The sequence below is a fragment of the Pomacea canaliculata genome, linkage group LG7 (assembly GCF_003073045.1).
Source record: "Pomacea canaliculata isolate SZHN2017 linkage group LG7, ASM307304v1, whole genome shotgun sequence".
Lineage (NCBI taxonomy): Eukaryota > Metazoa > Mollusca > Gastropoda > Architaenioglossa > Ampullariidae > Pomacea > Pomacea canaliculata.
Genome location: NC_037596.1, coordinates 11,411,216 through 11,430,458, shown reverse-complemented (window position 1 = coordinate 11,430,458; position 19,243 = coordinate 11,411,216). Strand labels below are relative to the sequence as shown.

The following is a 19,243-nucleotide window of genomic DNA, read 5'->3' as shown; positions in this document are numbered from 1 at the left end:
GCCCTTCAATCTCTCTTCTCCTGTCATCACCCAACGATGTGGACATTCCTTGATGGTCTACGTAAGGATTGTCAGCTACACAAGGCGTCTGTTCTACAATCATGCGCCGGCACAGAGAAACGTCCAAAGGAAATGCGCTGAGTTAGCCAGGAGAATTAGCAACATTGTAGAGAGATATGAGTCAATGGATCGTCTTCTGTACCTCCGATCATTAGCTTACCTTTCATATTGATTAACAGCAATTACCTCCCGAACACTCAAGAACAATTTTCATATCATATTGTTGAAGAACATTACATTTACTTGCTTATATAAACTTTAACTAATGTTGTAGATGTTCAAATGACGTTGAAGTTAATAGCATGATTTGAATTTGAATTATTTGAATTTCAATTAATAAATTTCAATAAAATTTTTCGCTGACTTCATAATTTTTATAGTTAAGAATTTAGTTTAGGGATGAAGTGTCTGGGGATGAAGTGCTTAGGGATTAAATGTCTCGGGGATGAAGTGTCGGGGATGAAGTGTCGGGGATGAAGTGTCTGGGGATTAAGTGACTGGGAACCTATGTAGAACACCCCAGTTCCATCTTCTAATTCAATAATGGAAATGCTTTTGTTAGAAGTATATGCATATGTATTATTTTCTTGCATAACAAGCAAGAAGGAATTGAACATTTCAGACAATGTTTTCAAATGGGAAATTTTAAAAATGTACTTTATATCACATAGATATTCCTGATGGTAAGTTTGAACAAAACATAAAATATTAAGGAAAAGCGCCAATGTTTTTGTACTTTACTTCCAAAGCTGGCTTAAAATTATAAATTGTTTAATTCAAGTGCCAAACACAGACTATGACATAATTGGAGATGTACACAGCAGGTTTGTCTTTACATCCACAGTCAATTTGGACATTTAACCAGTTTTAACTACAATTAGTCTAATACATGTTACAGTACCAGTGTTCTACAGTTTAGATTCCAGTAGACACTGATCAGCTTCTGAGTGACATGGATGTGCAGTGTCTACATTCTTTACCAGTTGCATGTTATCAAGTTCTGAAATAGCTATACCTGGGTCTAGTGAAAAGTGCTAAATATTAACTCTAAAGAGAAAAACGTGTCCTTCACAATCCCACCAGCAGCATGTAGTAAATATCAACATTACTGCTTTTTATAGTTACTTGGCATCACAAAGAATAACAAGCAAGATAATAATCTATTTATATAGAAACCTTACACAGAAGAGTAATTCAAGCAATACCTTTACATAACCTAATGGCTAATGCAATGGTAAGTACTCAGTGCTCCCTTGTCAAATTGTCATGAATCAATTTCTAAAAAAATATTTCTTTCATGCAGCATCAACACCACTGAGAGCCAGAGAGCAATATTCAAAGCTGTCAAAGTGGCTTATGCATAGACAGTTGCACATTTCTGAAAAAAATCTTTTTGACTGTCAGATAAAACACACCAAGGTGATGTACCAAGCAGCCAGTATTCCATCTGTCAACTGAGTCATCTGAAGAAAACAAAATACCTGATGATACAAAAGAATCCACAACAAAGATTAAAGAAAGAAAAACTTTGTATCTCCTGGACAGTGAACTTGATCATGTTACAAAAGAATCGCAATTGATGGAAATCAAAATAAATCTGGCACAGGCTCAGGTAACAAATACTACATGGTTAAACAGATGGAAAATGAATTGGTAATGCCGGCTGCTCAAAGTGTTGACCAACTGGTTGAGGCGGATGCTGCTATTCAGCCAAAGTCAAATTGAATAATAAATGTTGTGACCATTCAGTTAGAAATTATGACAGCACTATGGAACACCTGATGAATTTAGCTTCTTTGGCAGGGATATATCTGAAGTCACACAATATATTCTGGAGCATTGGATATTAAAGGGGAGGAGTTTATGTATTTCTAAACCATGATGCAAACAAAAGGGTGCAATATATTATAACATGGAGTAAAGACACATACTAACCAGCCACAAGCAAACTTGTGCATTTTAAACCTGACAAAGCAAAGACAGTATTTATCATAGTTGTTCCTGAAGAAAATGGAACCAATTTTTGAGAACATCATTGGTTGTCTCAATGGTGTCACTTGTTGAGCTGTGGGCACAGTTGAACTTTTCCTTGGCTCTAGTGTCTGCATTTTAAAAAAGGGGATACTAAGCCAATCAGTCAGCGGGTAGCCACTGTCTCCCATATTCATCCCATGTCAATGACAAAAGTGTCAGCCACTACAACTTGCACTATGCCTTGTTGCATAAAATTGTAATGCCACCATCACCTGCAAAAGACGTACATAGGAAACATTATTGACCTCAATGATTTAGATATTTTAGTATTCACATCTCAACGAAACTGTCCATTTTTAGTTAAAAAGGACGATGTGAACATTAACCTATTATGATTATTTACCTCTTGAGCCACATGCTTACAACTTGAGACATACTGCAAGGAACTGCCTGTCAAATTGATGAACATGTATTAAATCAAACTATATCGGAGATTCTGGGTGCTCTGCTACTTTATTCTGTGTTGTTTTACTTAAATACAATGACATCAATTTTTTAATAATGTTAATGTTAATAATACTCTAAAACAATCTTGGAGCACAGTGGATGGGCCAGAATTGTGCCTCTGCTCATATGAGCCAAGTATAGCAAACTGTGAATTTTCTTGGATTATTGCTGTCACCAGAGTGAAAGTAGAAAATTTTCATTACTTTTATTGCAAAGTTCAAGTTTTATCCTTTCCAAAAATGTATTGGTTTTGTGGTCTCATGTTTACCTGAGAGCAGCAATAATAACAACAAACATCACCCACTGTCGTCAACACCGTTTTAAGTTATACGCCATTGTTTTGTTATGTGATTATATTTTGAAGTCATTCTAACATTATTAAATATTTTTAACGTAATGCTGTCAATTACACTTATTAATTATATATTTATATAGTGGTGGTGACTATGGTCTTACCTGCAGCAAAGGCGGAGTAGAGTCTTTTCGTTGAAAATGATGGTCGAAATCATTTTCCACTGTTATGTTCGCTCGACGGAATCGAAAATGATGAAACAAATCGACGTCATACATTTCAAATGGATTTGATGGATCGCTGAAGTAGTCAAAAATCTGTATCTGTCAATGGTATACTCAGGGCAACTCAGTAAACAACACGATCAAGCGCCACTGTTACTACGACAGCCGCCGTACGGTCATGCGTAAGCAGCGTGTTGCGGCTAAGCAAGGAGTTAAGCCTGGGGGGGACCAGTCTTAAATTTTAAGACTAAGACCGCTTGCCTAGCGAGTTGAGACCGCCCATGCACCGCGCTTAGCAGGCGTCTTAGGTTAAGACAGCGTGCTTGGCTTAACTGCGGTCTTAACTCGAGTTAAGACCGCCTATGCACCGGAGCCAGGGTCCCTGCCATCCAGCCAGGCGTGTCGTAAGAGGCGACTAAGGTGGACACCTCACCTAGAGGTAAAATAGGTTGTGGTAGGGCTAACATCCCCACCATGTAAAAAAACCCATGTTACAGAAACTAAAACCAGAGAACTCGTCACAGATGGCGAAGGTAATGAAGCACACCAGGAGACTGGACTAATGAAGGTCGACAGCCAAACCCGAAAGGGAGCTGGCGCCCCGACAGCGGATTTACTCAAGCCGAGGCAAAAGTTGAGGGTGGGGTGCTGGAACGTCCAGACCTTGTACCAGACTGGCAGGATGCATCAACTTGTCAAGGAGTTTGACAACTACAACTTCAACATCCTGGGAGTCAGTTAGGTCAGATGGACCGGCACGGGAAAGAGGAGACTAGCGTCAGGACATACCATCTTGTTCTCAGACGCTCAGCACTCTGAAGGAGTAGCTCTACTCCTCAACAAGAAAACGGAAAAAGAACTGCTGGAATGGAAGCCTTATGGACCCAGGCTTTTGAGAGCAAGATTCCATTCAAAGTACACCAAGCTGACAGTGCTAGCCTGCTATGCACCAACAAATGACTCCGAGGCAAGAGACAAGGATGCTTTTTACGATCAGCTCCAGGCAGCCTCAGAGAGCGTTCCAGCCCACGATATGCTGCTCATCATCGGCGATCTCAATGCCAAGGTGGGAAGCCGCAGTTTCTCTGAAGCTGCGTCGATCACGAGGAAAACAGGCACGTCAGCGGAGAGTGGACTCCGGCAAACTAAAAAATCCAGCCACTGAAAGGGCCTTTGCTATGGAAGTAAAGAACAGGTTCCAGGCACTAGGAGACCAACAAGAGATGACCCTAGACGACTTCAATGGAGTCTTACAGGAAATAGGAGAGAAAATACTGGGCTTCCAACGGAAAAAAGAAAGAACAGTGGATCAGAGAAGAGACATGGAAGAAGATAGAAGAGAGAAAGTCAGCCAAACAAAGAATCAACAGCACTAGATCTGAACGCCTGAAGGAACAACACAGACAAAGGTATACAAAACTAAACAAAGAGGTGAAGAGGATGACAAGAACCGACAAAAGATACTACATAGAAAAACTGGCAGATGAAGCAGAAAAAGCAGCAAAGAAAAACGACTTGAAGACACTGTACAAGATAAACAAACAGCTAAACAACGGGTTTAAGAACAGTGATGTGCCAGTGAAAGACCTGAACGGTAATGTCATCGAGGGAGAGGCAGGAAAACTACAGCGCTGGAGGGAATATTTTGAGTCGGTTCTGAACAGACCAGATCCCCCTCAGCTTGCAGACATCCAGCCAGCAGCTATAGACCTCGACATCTGCACAGACCCGCCAGCGAATTTGCTTTTCCCCAATAATTGTTGTATAGCGACCATATTCGAGCCTTCAGATTGGTCGCTATCTCACGTGATTTACTCTCTAACCCATACAGCTGTGCACACACACATCGCACTGTTTTAAGTTGTCGTCTGCTCGATGTCAAGACTCCGCATACGGCAGTTTGTGGCACGAATAAGCAGCTTTAATAAATATTACAAAGTATCATTTAAAAAATAACCATTAGATTATATATTATAGGCTGTACAACATACTCCGGAAATTTATGGTGATTCGTGACAACGATAAAAAGGCTTTACGAAAATTTATAACACCTCGATGATCGTTCCCGTTTCTAAACATTACTGTAGTAAATGAGTTGCAAAAAATTCATTTGCACAATATGAGCAAATCCCAGTAGCAAGTAAAATCGTTTTACATAACTGTGCAGGTTTCTGTGTGAAAATGTCATTTTGTATTTCTAACTTAAGGTAATTTGCAATTGCGATGTCAAGTTGACAAGGGCTATGATTCCGCGGAAAGTTTAATTGTTCGCGCGCTTATCTGCAGCAGTTTACTGTACAGCTTATCATTTAAGCGAGTATTTGGCACAATATCGACAACACTAGCATTTTAGTTATCATGTCGATTCAGACGACACACACAACTAAACCCTGTGAATCAGGTGCACCAATCAAGGAATATCCTGACTTGCTGGTATGTATATATTTGTCAATTTTCAATTTTACATACATTTCTTACGATAAAAGTACGTGTTAATCCCAGAGAAAGACGTACTTTTGATCGGGAAGTTTAGACAGTAGTTTTGCCTTATACTTTTGTTCTTCACACAAAGCAGCATAACTGCATGTCTTCCTCTATTATTTTCGGCCTGCAAAAATATATACATTTGCCCATTTATTCAGGCCTATATATAAGGTTCCCAAATGAAGATTTAATTTTTTCAAAGAAATCATTTTCCCAATGGTTTCAGAATGAGATACTGATGCTTAATTGTGTTGTATCATTATTGCATAAAAACATTTCTAAACTCATGAACAACAATTATTAAATTAAAAATATGAGGAAATGGTAATTGCTATTAATAATGTTTGAAAAATGAAGAACAAAAACAAGGCTTTTGAATTTGTAACATTTTAGAAAGCAGCAGAATCATTCATAAAATAATGTATTACCATTATGCACTTAGCATTACTGTTCTCTGCTGTTCTAATTCTTATGCAACAACAGCATCTATTTGTTAAAATCAGGGCAATGCTAAATACAGCTGCATGCTATTTTTTGCTTCTCCTTCTCCTAAACATTGCTGTATTATTTAACAAAACATAATTTTCATTGTAATATAAAATTAACTGAATTTTGCTATTTTAAACATACATTTTTTTTATTTTTGACAGGCTGTTTTAGGTTTATACTTAGCATTCAAAATTTCAAAATGTTTATTGGTAGCTTTTACATTGTTGTTGAATTATTGGCAGGCCATCCTTCCTGAAGGACAGGAATATCATCTCTGCTGGTATTCAGCAATGGGTGAAGGCAAGTTTAAGTGTGAAATAAGACTGCCCATCACTACTGCAGAAGATGCAAGAGCTTGGTTTGACCAACACAAGAAAAAGGCCCAGATTACATGGCGCGTAAGAACAACTGCCCGAGTTACTGGGAAAGGAACCCTACTGAAAACCTATTACAGGTGTCAGCACAATACTTTACCAAGAAGTAAAACAGCAGATGAGAAGCCAAACTCCAAAAATACAAATTGTCCCGCTCAGATGACCTTGACAGTCAAAGCAACTACCATGTAAGTTCTGTCTTTCAATATCAGTATTACTTTGTGTGTGTATGGTGAGAGTATATTAAGTCATACATCTGTCATCTCATATCTACAGCAATGTTATTTAACTTTCTGTGTGGTTTTGCAATATATTATGCATAGCTAACTATCTTGTTCCAGGAAAAAAAGCAGTGACCATCATTTGCCAGCTTTGCCTATGATTGTGCATATTGAGCATGTGCATAATCATCCAATCACAGGCAATGCCAAAGTAATGCAGCACCAGGATGTCTCAGAGGACACAATTCAAAAATTCAAAGATTTGTTTGCTAGAGGGCACACTCCAGCATCTGCTCTCAATATGCACAAATTTAATCGTCACATGGGGCACCCAGACAATTACATCTATTTGGCCTCTGACCGTTCAATTTGTCCAGACTTGAGTTTTGTTTACAAGTAAGTAAAGTCTCTTGTGATACTACATTAAGTGCATCATTCATTGAACATTAAATGGGCTACTCTTTAATGTTGCAATGCACAAGGTTACATTTTCAAATAAGGTCATTTTTTTGTGTTTTCTGTTGGAAAGAAGCAATGTATATGGGGTCAAATTAAATGTAGCAACTTATCATGGATCATAAAGTTGTAATACAAGTTAAAACTGGAATAAGATTGAGATTTTTCCTGATAGGCCTCTTGGTACCAAAATTATTCAATTGTCCACAAGAAGTGATGGTTACTTCCATTTTTAGTTTAAACATTAGTTTAATAAAATAAGTCCGCGAGACAATGCAGTGTTCAGAAGTGACAATTTAATTCTCCCAGATGCTATTCTCAATTTAAACATGCACAAATATGCCTTTTTTTCCAGACTGTATGCCAAAGTTTTCCAAAAGAGCTATGGTGCAGATTCAGGACAAGGTCTCCTGACTGCTGTAAATAGTATGATTGAGAACTATAACAATGAACAGAAACTGAAGTGTGCATCAATGGAGCTCATTAAGGACAAGACTGTGATTGCTGTGTATACTCCTTTAATGAGGCGTATTAGTGAGAAGCATAGGGCCAGCTGTGAACTAGTTTTCATTGATGCTACAGGATGAGTAGACCGTTACAACTGCAGGGTCTTCCTCCTTCTTACACACAGTCCTGCTGGAGGTTTGCCACTAGGGTGCATTATAACCACCTCTGAATCAAGAGATGCCCTAGAGCTAGGCTTTGACTTGTACAAGAGGCTGCTCTCAAAAGATTCCTTTAATGGACGAGGGGAGAGAGGGCCAGTTGTAATTCTCACAGATGACTGTGAAATGGAGAGAAAGGCACTGAAAACGGTGTTTCCAGAATCATTTCTTATTCTGTGTGTGTTTCACATCCTTCAGGCAGTATGGCGGTTTCTGTGGGACAGTAAGCACGCAGTTCCAAGAGATGATCGTCCTCACCTCCTGAAACTTGTCCAAAACCTTGTGTACGCGGACAATCAACAGCAGCTGCAGGACTGTTACACTTTGTTAATGAATGATCCTGTTGCTCTGCAGCACCACAGTTTTATAGAATATGTCAAACGATTGTACGAGCGTCAGCATGTGTGGGCCATCTGCCACAGAGAGCAGCTGCCTGTTCGTGGCAATGACACCAACAATTATGTTGAGGCAGCCATGCGGATTTTAAAGGATAGGATTGTAACGATTCGCGATTCGGGCGAATCTAATTAGATTCATTTTTATTTTTAATTCTCCTTGATGTCAGGGGAGGGAAGTCGCGCGGAGGCCGCGTCAGTTCTAATTCTTTTTACGTCATGGATGGAATGACGTAAACGAGCTTAGCACAGCGTAACTAGGGCGACAGTAGGCAATGGAGAGCCATGGAGTACTCTGATTGGTTGACACAGTCTCCAAGAAAGACTGTTAGGAGGTCGTCCTAGTTACCTGGTCGCTAAGGGTGCCTGATTGGTCAGGAGGAGGAAAAGAACGAGTTAACTTAGGAGATCTAACGTTTCTCGAGACAGTCGGGATCAAGCAGTGGGAGAGTACAGAGCTCCGTGGAGAGTGATCAGTGTGTGGTTAACTGCCTGCAACGGATATCCAACGTACTTCAGAGGAAGATTACCATTTGTATTCCAAGTCGTGGTGTAGGAATTAATCACACTGGAATATAGCAGCTTCGCCGAGACAAGTGGTGTGGCTTTAATGTGGTTTTTAGCTTCACGAACTGCGTGAAGTAATACATCGGACATAACCTGCTGGTCCAGTCAGTCATCCCGTCAGCCCGCCTGAGAAACGTTAGGAGGAGGTTGACGCTTGGGGAGTAGCATTCTTTTATTTTGTCCCATCCTCATCTCATCGTTAATTTAATTTCATAAACATTAAATGTGTTAATCGTTGGCCGGACCTTTTTGTTGAAAAAGGTGAAAGAGTGCGGCGAGCGTGGTTTACATGCAGATGTTTACACGCGCTCGCAAACACATTCAACACACTCTTTCGTAAAAACGTTACAAGGATCTTCCAAAGAGTTCGTGCATACAGTCCTGCACAGTTGCTTGATTTTCTGCTCACAAGCTTGCCAGCATATTATGAGCGAAGGCTCATAGATGTGGCCAACGGACGCCTGGATATGACTTTATCCTAGAAGTACATACCCAGCAAGACAAATTTCACTAAGGACATGATAACACCTTTGCCGAACAATATTTTCCAAGTGCACAGTGGGAAGGCGTGTTATCTGGTGGACATGTCTATTGAAATGTGCACATGTAAGTTAGGAAAAAATGGTGCACCATGCAAACACCAGTTTGCAGTAGTTTGCCACTACTCAGTGGAGGCTCAAAATTTTTTGCCTAGAACAGATGAAAAAATGAAGTCTCACATGATGTATCTTGCAACAGGCAAGCAGAATGTGCCATCCACATGGTTTGCACCACTACGTGGAAGTGTGCAGACACAGGATCTGGAAGATTGCCTTGAGGAAATATCTGATGCAGAAAAAGAAAATGATCCTACGCAATCATTTGACTCACTTCCTCTTCATAATGATTCTGCAGACGAATTTGATAACTCTGTAACATTTGAAGAGTTGACAACACTGAAAATGAGGTTCCACAACTTTGTAGCTTCCGTGGAGAAACAGTTAAATGAAAATACAAATGAATATGCACCAGCAGTAGAGGCTTTTGTATCAAAGTGGGAGAGAATTAAAACAGACACAGGTCGTGTTTCAGCCCTGCACACTTTTGGTAAAGACCATCAATGCATGCCATTTTCAGTCATAAAGAGAGGTGGTATTAAAGTCCAACCAACAGCCGTCAGCCGCAGACAAATGCCTCTTGGGGGTCGGCGATGTATACAATCAGGCAGACCACCAAAAAACCGTGGCAAAGGCTTGAAGCGTTCAAACAGTGAAGATGGGAACATGCATATGATGCCCAAGCGGCGGCCTCAGCAAGCTCCCCACAACTTAAGCAAATGTGTCCTACAAAACAAGAACATTGGAAAAAACCACTCATCCAAATGGTAGCTGTAGAGATCCAGGAAACATGACACACACATCGTCAGAAATCAGCATTTTCTATCCTCCATCACACACACACACATACACTTTCTCTCTCACACTCACACTGAAAAATAATGAAGCAGCAGGGCCCGACGTGTTACTATGTGAGTTTTTTTTTTAACATTCTTTAGCATCCATTGCCCCTTTCCTACTAGCTTAGTTTAACAACCTTTTTGAAAATGGTTTGTTTCCTGATGCATGGTGTGAACCTACCATCCAACCTTTACATAATAAGGGTGATACTAAATGCGTATTTATTTTTCCTAAAAACTTCTTATATAGGGACCTTACCTGAGCCTTCAGATTGAGAAAACTGTAGAGGTATTTCTCTGTTTAACATCTGTAGTAAAATTTACATTTCTATACTTAACAAAAGAATCACTGAATAGATTGAGCAACACAGTACTCTGGGTGAAGAACAAGTAGGCTTTAAGAGGGATCAGCACAACAGATCATATACTTTGGTGGCACATATTTAGAAGCAGCTAGTAAATCACAAAAAGCTCTATGTAGCTTTCATTGACTTCCAGAGAGCTTTCGATTCTGTGATTAGAGAAAAACTCTGGACCGTATTACAGAAAAATGGTATACCTGGCACAATGTTTAAAGCTATCAGAAGTATGTTAAGGACAGAGTAAGGGTTGGTGGGGACCTGACTTCATGTTTTAACTGCCCAAAAGGATTAAAACAGGGTAAATCTGCATCCCTGTCCTATTCTCTGCATTTCTCAATGATTTAACACATTAAATTAGACAAAAGCTTACATGACTATATTACGTGATGATTTTTCTGTATAAATATGGGTTTTGTTTCATATGGAATAGTCAAGGGGTCTGTGTTCCAGTTCATGGTATGTTATTCTGTTCTATAGCGTCTATAGAATAGTTTTGATGACACTGAGGAGTCTTGCATGCCAAGAGATTGACCTTCTCTACTCTTCACACTTGCACAAAGAGGAATAGATAGACACTTCAGCCTAGAGTTTTCATAATCTTAATGGGCCCATATTTTTCTCTAATCATTAAGTCATGTATACTATATTAACACTTAGCACTGTTATAGAAATCCAAGCCCTGGACATTTGAATATTAAAACTAAGTTTATCCTCCTCGCTGCTCCCTCATAACTAATTGACTACCCTGAAAATTCAGCTATAGATGTTTAGCCATCATGCTTTCAATCAATCATCTGGGTTGCCTTATGAATAATTTCACCTGTTTTGGTGACCAATGAAAGTGGAAAATAATATCAGGTCAGGACATAGCATGGAACTCTTGTAAATCCTAATATTGTTTCTTCTGTGGTTGTTGCTATTATTATTCAGATGGTTTCCAGTATAACATTTAGATTGCTAAAGGAAAAAACAGTAGTTACTATCAAACGCTATGGCAAAACAACTTGCTCAAAATAATAGGGAACACAAATACCAAAACACAACATGATACTGGGTTGAAAAATATTACAAAATATGGACTCGATTGCTAGAGGCTTTACCATAAGATATGCACCAAATGGAATGATCATGTATTTGTCAGTATATAGTCAAACCTGAATTTGTTTATGATTATGCTTAATGTTAGTAAAATATACAAAGAATTTTAAGAATTGTCTTTTGCCAGTCCTGATATTTTAAGTTTACATGCTAGTTTATGATTTAAGTTGTCCATTTTTATGAACATTTTTACTAGCAAGAAATTATGTTTATATCAAGTCTTAATTTGTTCATTTTTACACAGAATGTTTTTTTTAATATAACATTTTATTTCTATAACATCATAACATTGCATGTCAGAGAAGTTGAAGTTAGTACAATCACATGTCAGATGAACAAGTTGCATAGAGAGCTTCCTTCATTCACCATGCTTCATGGATTATACAAGTGGGCATAAGCATATACAATAAAAATTTCTGGAGTAATTATATATAATGTTAATGATATTAATGTTGTACTGGTAGAATTTAACAGAACTGATTAGTGTTATGTCAAGAAGCCAATTTTGTATGTAGAAGCCATTTATGTGTGCTTTTAGCTAGACTGTTGTCTTTTGCAAATTTGCTATTATGAGCTCAGGTTAATGTGTGCTTTAAAAATTCTCAATTTAAAAATATTTCACTTTTTATTGCTAAGAAATTATTTTTATAACTTACATAGAGGAGTACCACTTGTTCTGTGTAGACAGAACCAGTGGTCACCACAAAACAAAAAAATAAAACTTGGACATCAGTTGTTTATTGAGTTTGTGAGTCTCTGTTTAAGAAGTTTATCATGATGCTGCAAGTTCTGCAAGAATAGTAGGAATGCTTGAACAATATAGACTACAAAAAAGCTGTTTCTTTTGAAAAGATTCAAAAACAAAATAGCTTTTGGCAGCCATTAACTGTTGCATTGTTCCATCAAAACAGGTGATTATTGACCATACTAGAACTTGAGAACCTGCCAGACTTCTTCTGGAGGGGGGGTGGAGGGGGGGTGGAGGGAAACTCTTAACATGCACGTTGAAGTACATATTGATATTTAATATTTCCTATGCGGGATGGAATGTTATTTAATAGCACACACAGTTATCATAAACTCTAAAGTACATGGGTTAACAAATGAAGAACAAGAACTGGTTGCTCATGTTAAGTGTGTTGAAAAAGAATCATCAGTGTATGGTATGGAAATCAACACAGAAAATTCAAAGTTGATGACCAGCAACAGACAGCGGAGTCAAGGGAGAAAGCAGACAGTCTCAAATATTGGGGTTCACTAGTCTCACTTGAGATAAGAGGATTTTTTGCCATTATTTTTCTTTGTTTTGGTAGATGGTTACAGTTATAGTACCCTACAATGTAAATGATTTAATTATTTTATTAATAACTTCCTCCTCCTAAAACACAGGATAAAATTGGATATAGTAAAATTGCCAAGTATCCCTAAAATTCAATATTTTCACTCAGTATATGTTACTTGGACCAGTATAATTAAGGTGAGATACCAATACAAATATACCCACTCCATTCTTCTAGCGACATACAGGGACCTATATGATTTGACATTTAATTAAATATCAGATAATCTTAAAGATTTATATGACAAATAATGCCCAGTCTTCCAGTCACAACATGAAATCAACGATCGTCCTGTTACGATCGAGTTTCCAAAATGTCATATACTGGGATCATGAACGCGTCGATACCCATTGTTTTCCCTTTCTGATATATTGACAACTCGGCTCCAACTTTCTGTTATCGGATATTCATTGACGAAATTTTAAATGTTCAAAAATAAAATTGTGAAGAAACAACTACAATCCAGCAATGGCTTTGTGTATTTGTATGTGAATATAGCGGAAGTAGAGACAGAGCTTGAAACAATCGACTGACATAAAAACATCGATGTTTATCGCTAACTACGACAATCTACACCGCATGAATATTATGGCGTCTTCCGTAAAGTTTATTAGCCTGCGTGTTTCATACACAGCTACACCCCAGTGAATGTTCAATTTCACCTTTATTGAAGCGCAGCAGTCGCTCGTCACCATCAGAGACAGACGACAACCCGAAACAGTGCGATGTGTGTGTGCACAGCTGTATGGGTTAGAGAGTAAGTCACGTGAGATAGCGACCAATCTGAAGGCTCGAATATGGTCGCTATACAACAATTATTGGGGAAAAGCAAATTCGCGACCCGCCAAGCCTGGAAGAAGTGACAGCAGCAATCAAGACAATGAAGAGCGGAAAAACACCAGGGGCAGATGGAATAACAGCAGAGATGTTGAAAGCAGATGTGGATATGACAGCTCCTAAGCTGACTGAAATCTTCAGACAAGTTTGGGAATCACGGCAGCTCCCTGATGCGTGGAAGACAGGGCTCATCTTCAAGTTACCCAAGAAAAGAGATCTTTGAATAATTGGAGGGGCATAACACTTCTTTCCCTCACCAGCAAGGTCTTTAGCAAGATTGTTCTGTCAAGACTGACGGCAACCCTTGAGAAAGACCTCCGACCACAGCAAGCAGGATTTCGCCCTGGGCGATCCTGCTCCGAGCACATCTTCATTCTGAGAAAAATTCTAGAGCAGAGCAATGAATGAAACACACCTATCTACATCAATTTCATCGACATGGAGAAGGCTTTTGACAACATCCACCGAGAGTCCTTATGGAAGGTCCTGAGGCATTATGGAGTCACTGCAAAACTTGTTCAGGTCATTGCAATGCTGTACAGGATTTTAAACCCCAGGTTGTCTGTGACAAGGAGCTCACAGACCCCTTCAACGTCAGTTCCGGGGTGAAGCAGGGCTGCATTCTGTCACTGTTCCTCTTCATCCTGGCCATGGACTGGATCATGAAGACTTCCACCGACAGTGACAGGAGAGGGATCAGATGGACCATGACTATGACAGCAACAACAGCACTGGAAGACTTGGACTTTGCTGATGACATTGCTCTGCTGTCACACCGCCACCAAGATATGCAGAAAAAAACAAAGGCCTTCTCAGAAACAGCTGGAAACCTTGGCTTGAAGGTCAGCACAAAAAAGACTAACAGTATGAAAGTGAACGCCAGAGTCCCAGACAGCATCAAACTAAGTGGAGAAGAGATTGAGGAAGTTGACAGTTTCACCTATCTTGGGTCCAAAATGTCAAACACCAGGGATGCGGAGGTGGAGATTCGAGCCCGACTGGCGAAAGCCAGCCAGGCCTTTGCCTCACTCAGAAGCACATGGAAGGCAACAAACAAACTGAAACCGAGTCCATCACCACGCAGGTTCAACAAAGGCATTGGCGATGGATTGGACATGTGCTCCGCCAGCAGACAGCAGACCTCTCCAGAGTCGCCCTACGATGGACTCCAGATGGCCGAAGAAAACGAGGCCGCCCAAAGGAAACTTGGAGAAGAACTGTGGAAAGGGAGATGAAAGGAAAGGGCTGGACATGGGGTCACCTAGAGCGGGATTCAGCCGATCGACATCGGTGGCGGACTCTGGTTGAGGCCTTATGTGCCACCTCATGCACGAAGAGGAATAGATAGATATGTTTACTGTTAGGTTTCGGTGAGTGTTGGAACAGGTTGGTCACCAAAGCCAATGCTGACAAATTGACGGTTAGCCTGTACCAGTAAATACATCATCTTTTACACAACATTATGAGAAATTCTCAATTCCAAAGGTCAAACAAGACATAGTAGGGTAGGGAGATGAGGATGATATAGCAAAAATACATGAATTAGAATTCTTTTACCTCCTTCACGACACATGAAGTTATCAGAGCACAGTTCGTTCATTTCTCTTTTAAAATTGCGACAACATTATGAATGTAGTTTGTGTTTTTAGAACTCACCTGCCTACCAGTGCCTGGTAAATGTCACATGTCATTTGACCGTTAACAAGCCCAGCCACTCGTCGCCGCCACCAATGTCTGAGTTTCCTCACGTCGCTACTGTCGTCCCGTGGGGTCATGGAGTCAGACAAATCATCGGAGCACAGGCACAGACCACAGATGTTGGAGGGGTCGTCTGATCCCAGACACTGACTCAATGTCTGTAAAAGAATTTCATACTGTACAGAAATAAAGCGAAACCTACAAAACAATTATCGTGCGCAACTTCAAAACTTAACACATCTCATGAATGAAGATTAAAATCACTGATTCAATATGATTTTTGGACTGGTGTTTTATGTTAATGTCACTGTGGAAGAATTTCCCTTGTAAGCTTAAGCAAGCCCTCAGTCCCTTACCCACATATGTTTCGTCTTTCTTCTTTCAGCTTTTTTTTTCTTTCTTGCTTTCTTCTTCCTCCTCCTCCCCTCTCTCTCCGATTCCTCGACTAATATGACTAAGGTAGCCGCAGCAGTTACCATAAATATCTCTTCGTCAATGTTCTCTGTCACATTGATTAGTACCCATAATCCTCTGCACAGATGGCGACACATGGCAAGGTATTTAACACGAACTTGTATTACTGGACAGCTGGCAGACGATTTTTTTTCCAGTTAGCGGCTAAAACGGGGCATAATACGACAAAGCTTCCAGTTTATTCACATTTGAGATTATCTACTAAAATGAGGCATGACACAACAAAGCTTCCGGTTTAGTCCCATTTTTGTTTAGGCTCGCCGAGACTAACAGCAGAGAACTTAGCAAGAGGCTAAGCGTTGGTCTTGGCAGACAGACAGCAGTCCAGCTATGCGTTAACGTAAGGCATTGGTACGTATGAGGAGAAGGGTACTGCAAAGCTATATTACACGTGTAAACCTTGTAAACATTTCGACGTGAGAAAAGCTCTTAGCACGTGCAGACGCGTGACCTGTACTCATGAAGACTATTTTCTATTTTGACGATGTAGCTGAGAGGATCATACCTGGGTTAGCTGGGTGTCACCAGATATAGCCTGCTGCACCTGTCTAGCTGTGATGTTAGGGAACACGATGGTTTTAATGATGGGCAGACCGGGGACGATGTCGCTCACTAGGTCTGACAACATGGCCTCGTCCTCGTCCAGCTGTAGTGCGGCCTCTTGCAGCTTCTTTCTGATTTCAGTGTCCATCTCTCCCTCTGATATTCTCTGCCCTTGTTTGTTGTCACCAATAGCCTTCACCTCACAAACAACTACCCCATAATATCTGGAAATAAGAAGCACGTCAGTGTCCCCCTGCTTGGAGTTCCGAGGCAGAAGGTCAGGAAGTCTGGTGGGTAGGAGCAGCTGTGTAGCTGTGGCAGCTAAAGAAACTTCATTAAGATGCAGTCCAAACTTAAGGCGGCTTATTCCGACCAACACTTCTCCGTTGTGTTTAGACATTTTATCCAGCTTCAAAAACAGTTTCTTTGCGGCTTCATGATGAAGGATCTGAACCTCCTGACCAATCATTTGTCGGTGGCTGACGTAGGCAGGAGGCAGGAAGTAGGCACGAGTTTGGAGATCAGGAAACAAAAACTCATCGCACTGTGGCAATGGTGACTGAACGTTTGAAGAAACGGGTTCCTGTTGCAGTAAAATGTGTCTAATCACATCAATATAATGTTATCTGCCAACATTAAACAAAACACATAAAAGCTAATATGACTGTTTTGCAACTGACTGACGTAACGAAACAGACATTCACAGGAACAACAAACTTTGAAAACTTGTGTCCTTTGTCAAATTGAATGCTTTACTATGAAAAAGACATATGCACAGTCAAGGGATAGTTTCATATATTGAACTGTTTTTTCATGTTCCTTGGTAACAAATGTTTGTCTCCTAGAAGAGAAGATGCACATTTACCTTCAGCTGGGTAGAAGAGGCAGGGCTGCTGCTTGTCTGTGTATCTTGTGTAGTACGTGAGACGGAGCCAGACTCTATTTCAACACACGTCCTTTGTCGTTTTTGTTGAAAATACCATTCATTTCCTAGAGATGTGCAAAATCTGATAAAATATCACGCATCTGTACACTAAATATTTAAATAATTATTTCACCACTGAATTTATGGGTTCCGTTGAGTGGAAGCTGTAAAAAGACCGTTTATTTTCTTGTCAATTAGAGACAGTATTCTATAGTCCAATACTTGTAAAGCGTGTAAAAATCACCGTATTTTTCTCATCTTGAATAACGTCACTACCCAGTAGACATAAGCGCCTCATAAAATAAACATAACATAGAAGTAAAGCCTTAAAAACGATTTACAACAGCAAATAACACCCCTGAAAGTGAAGAAAAGTAAAGAATGTATCAAGTAATATTGTAACAGAAAGAACAGACTGCGTGCGATTTACCTGTAGCCTCGACAGGAAGGGTTTGAGCATCTGTAACAGCGTGATGTGACGAGGGAGACACAATCAAAAGTTGTGACGTACATCGGGACATCAGTTGAAGTCGGTCATAGAAATCAACGTCACCTTCCGTCACCAAGTGGACGATGACTTTTCTCTCCAGACCGAGAACACGCTCTACATTTGTTATCCACACCACGTCACTTCGGGCTTTAGCCACGTCATTAATGTCCTCATCCTCCATCACTCGCACTGGGATACTCGCTTTTGTCAGACCCGTCATCACAGATAAACCCGAGATTTGTCTAGTGTTACCTCCATACAACACCAGCACGTCTCGCCACTGTAGGCAGGCAGGTGTTGTGCCACCGGAGATGACGACAGTATCTGCCGTTACATTAAAACACGCACAGACACGCGCACACACATGCACAAACGTATTAACAAATACCAGTACACACAGGCACACATATACATACATGTGATTAGTTTAAATGAATTAATAAAAATGAATTAGTGAATGCCAGTAGGAGGTAGATTTCAAAACATACCTCAGATACTTTCTATCTGTTTGTCACTTTTGATTGCTTCCTTATTTTCTTCATTAAAACTCGATCAATCTAATTGAATCATATCTTAAGGTGTTGGCTACATCTTGATGTTCCCATACCATATCCTTTGTTCTGCGTAGTCATCCCGTGGTACACCCGTGCAACATTGTTCTCAAAGTGTAGATTAAAGGACGTTTCATAGGCATTTTTCTCCATTTTCTTTTTTTTTTGGTGGGGGAAGCGTTCACGTGGCATAGAAATAGAAGAGGTTTGTTTTTTGGAATTTTATGCCATGCCAGCAACTAAGGCTATATCATGGCAATAGAAGAGGTAGAAAGCGATATAATCTAACATATCAACGTTGTGGCATGGGTCTACATTCCCTATAGGCCAGTGTATTAAGAGTTTTATTCGTCATCTTGAGCTTTCTTTTAATGATAAGCAAGCGAACTATGCTCTAATAAGATTTATGATTTGTACTCCAGGAGCTCCACTTTTATCATCACAAAATTAACGCTACAAAATGTCCTTTTTGTCAGGATGAAAAAACGAAATACATTTTCTATTTATCTGCCATATGTATTCTGTTTGCGGGTAAGCTATATGCTTCTTAAAATAATATGAGAGACTTTCCTATTAAGATTTCACCTACATTGTTAGACACTAGAACTAATATTTCTAACCCTCTAGCTAAGGGGTAGATAAAGTTTTAATGCGGCCTACCCGTCTACCAAAGTGTCAAGTTCATTTATTTGCATTTTTTTTATTCAGGATATGTAAGGCTAGTTATTTTGATTTAAATTTAATTTGTCAAGTACAATAGCGTTAGAAATCGATAGACTGTA

General features: G+C 39.8%; 3 protein-coding genes across 5 annotated transcripts in view; 2 read left to right on the top strand and 1 right to left on the bottom strand.

The window, feature by feature from the left end:
• LOC112569649 overlaps nucleotides 1–19,243 on the top strand; it is a 117,471-nt gene that overhangs the window by 84,769 nt on the left and 13,459 nt on the right. The window lies entirely within an intron of this gene.
• LOC112569638 overlaps nucleotides 4,923–19,243 on the bottom strand; it is a 45,527-nt gene continuing 31,206 nt past the window's right edge. Inside the window, exons 9-13 of the mRNA XM_025247484.1 lie at nucleotides 17,851–18,234; nucleotides 17,361–17,485; nucleotides 16,458–17,078; nucleotides 15,437–15,636; nucleotides 4,923–5,665 (exon numbers count right to left, since the gene is read on the bottom strand). Coding sequence (XP_025103269.1) covers nucleotides 5,620–5,665; nucleotides 15,437–15,636; nucleotides 16,458–17,078; nucleotides 17,361–17,485; nucleotides 17,851–18,234 — 1,376 coding nt within the window. The 3' untranslated portion in view covers nucleotides 4,923–5,619. The remainder of the gene's footprint in view (nucleotides 5,666–15,436; nucleotides 15,637–16,457; nucleotides 17,079–17,360; nucleotides 17,486–17,850; nucleotides 18,235–19,243) is intronic.
• On the top strand, nucleotides 5,675–7,809 carry LOC112569651. Its single transcript, XM_025247515.1, has 2 exons — nucleotides 5,675–6,592; nucleotides 6,746–7,809. Exons 1-2 carry the CDS (start codon nucleotides 6,321–6,323, stop codon nucleotides 7,023–7,025), a joined length of 552 nt encoding a protein of 183 aa, XP_025103300.1. The 5' UTR covers nucleotides 5,675–6,320; the 3' UTR covers nucleotides 7,026–7,809.

Coding starts and splice junctions, on each gene's coding strand:
- LOC112569651 (XM_025247515.1), top strand. CDS start 6,321: ATGGGTGAAGGCAAGTTTAAGTGTGAAATAAGACTGCCCATCACTACT. Junction 6,593..6,745: donor ACAGTCAAAGCAACTACCAT/GTAAGTTCTGTC, acceptor ATCTTGTTCCAG/GAAAAAAAGCAGTGACCATC.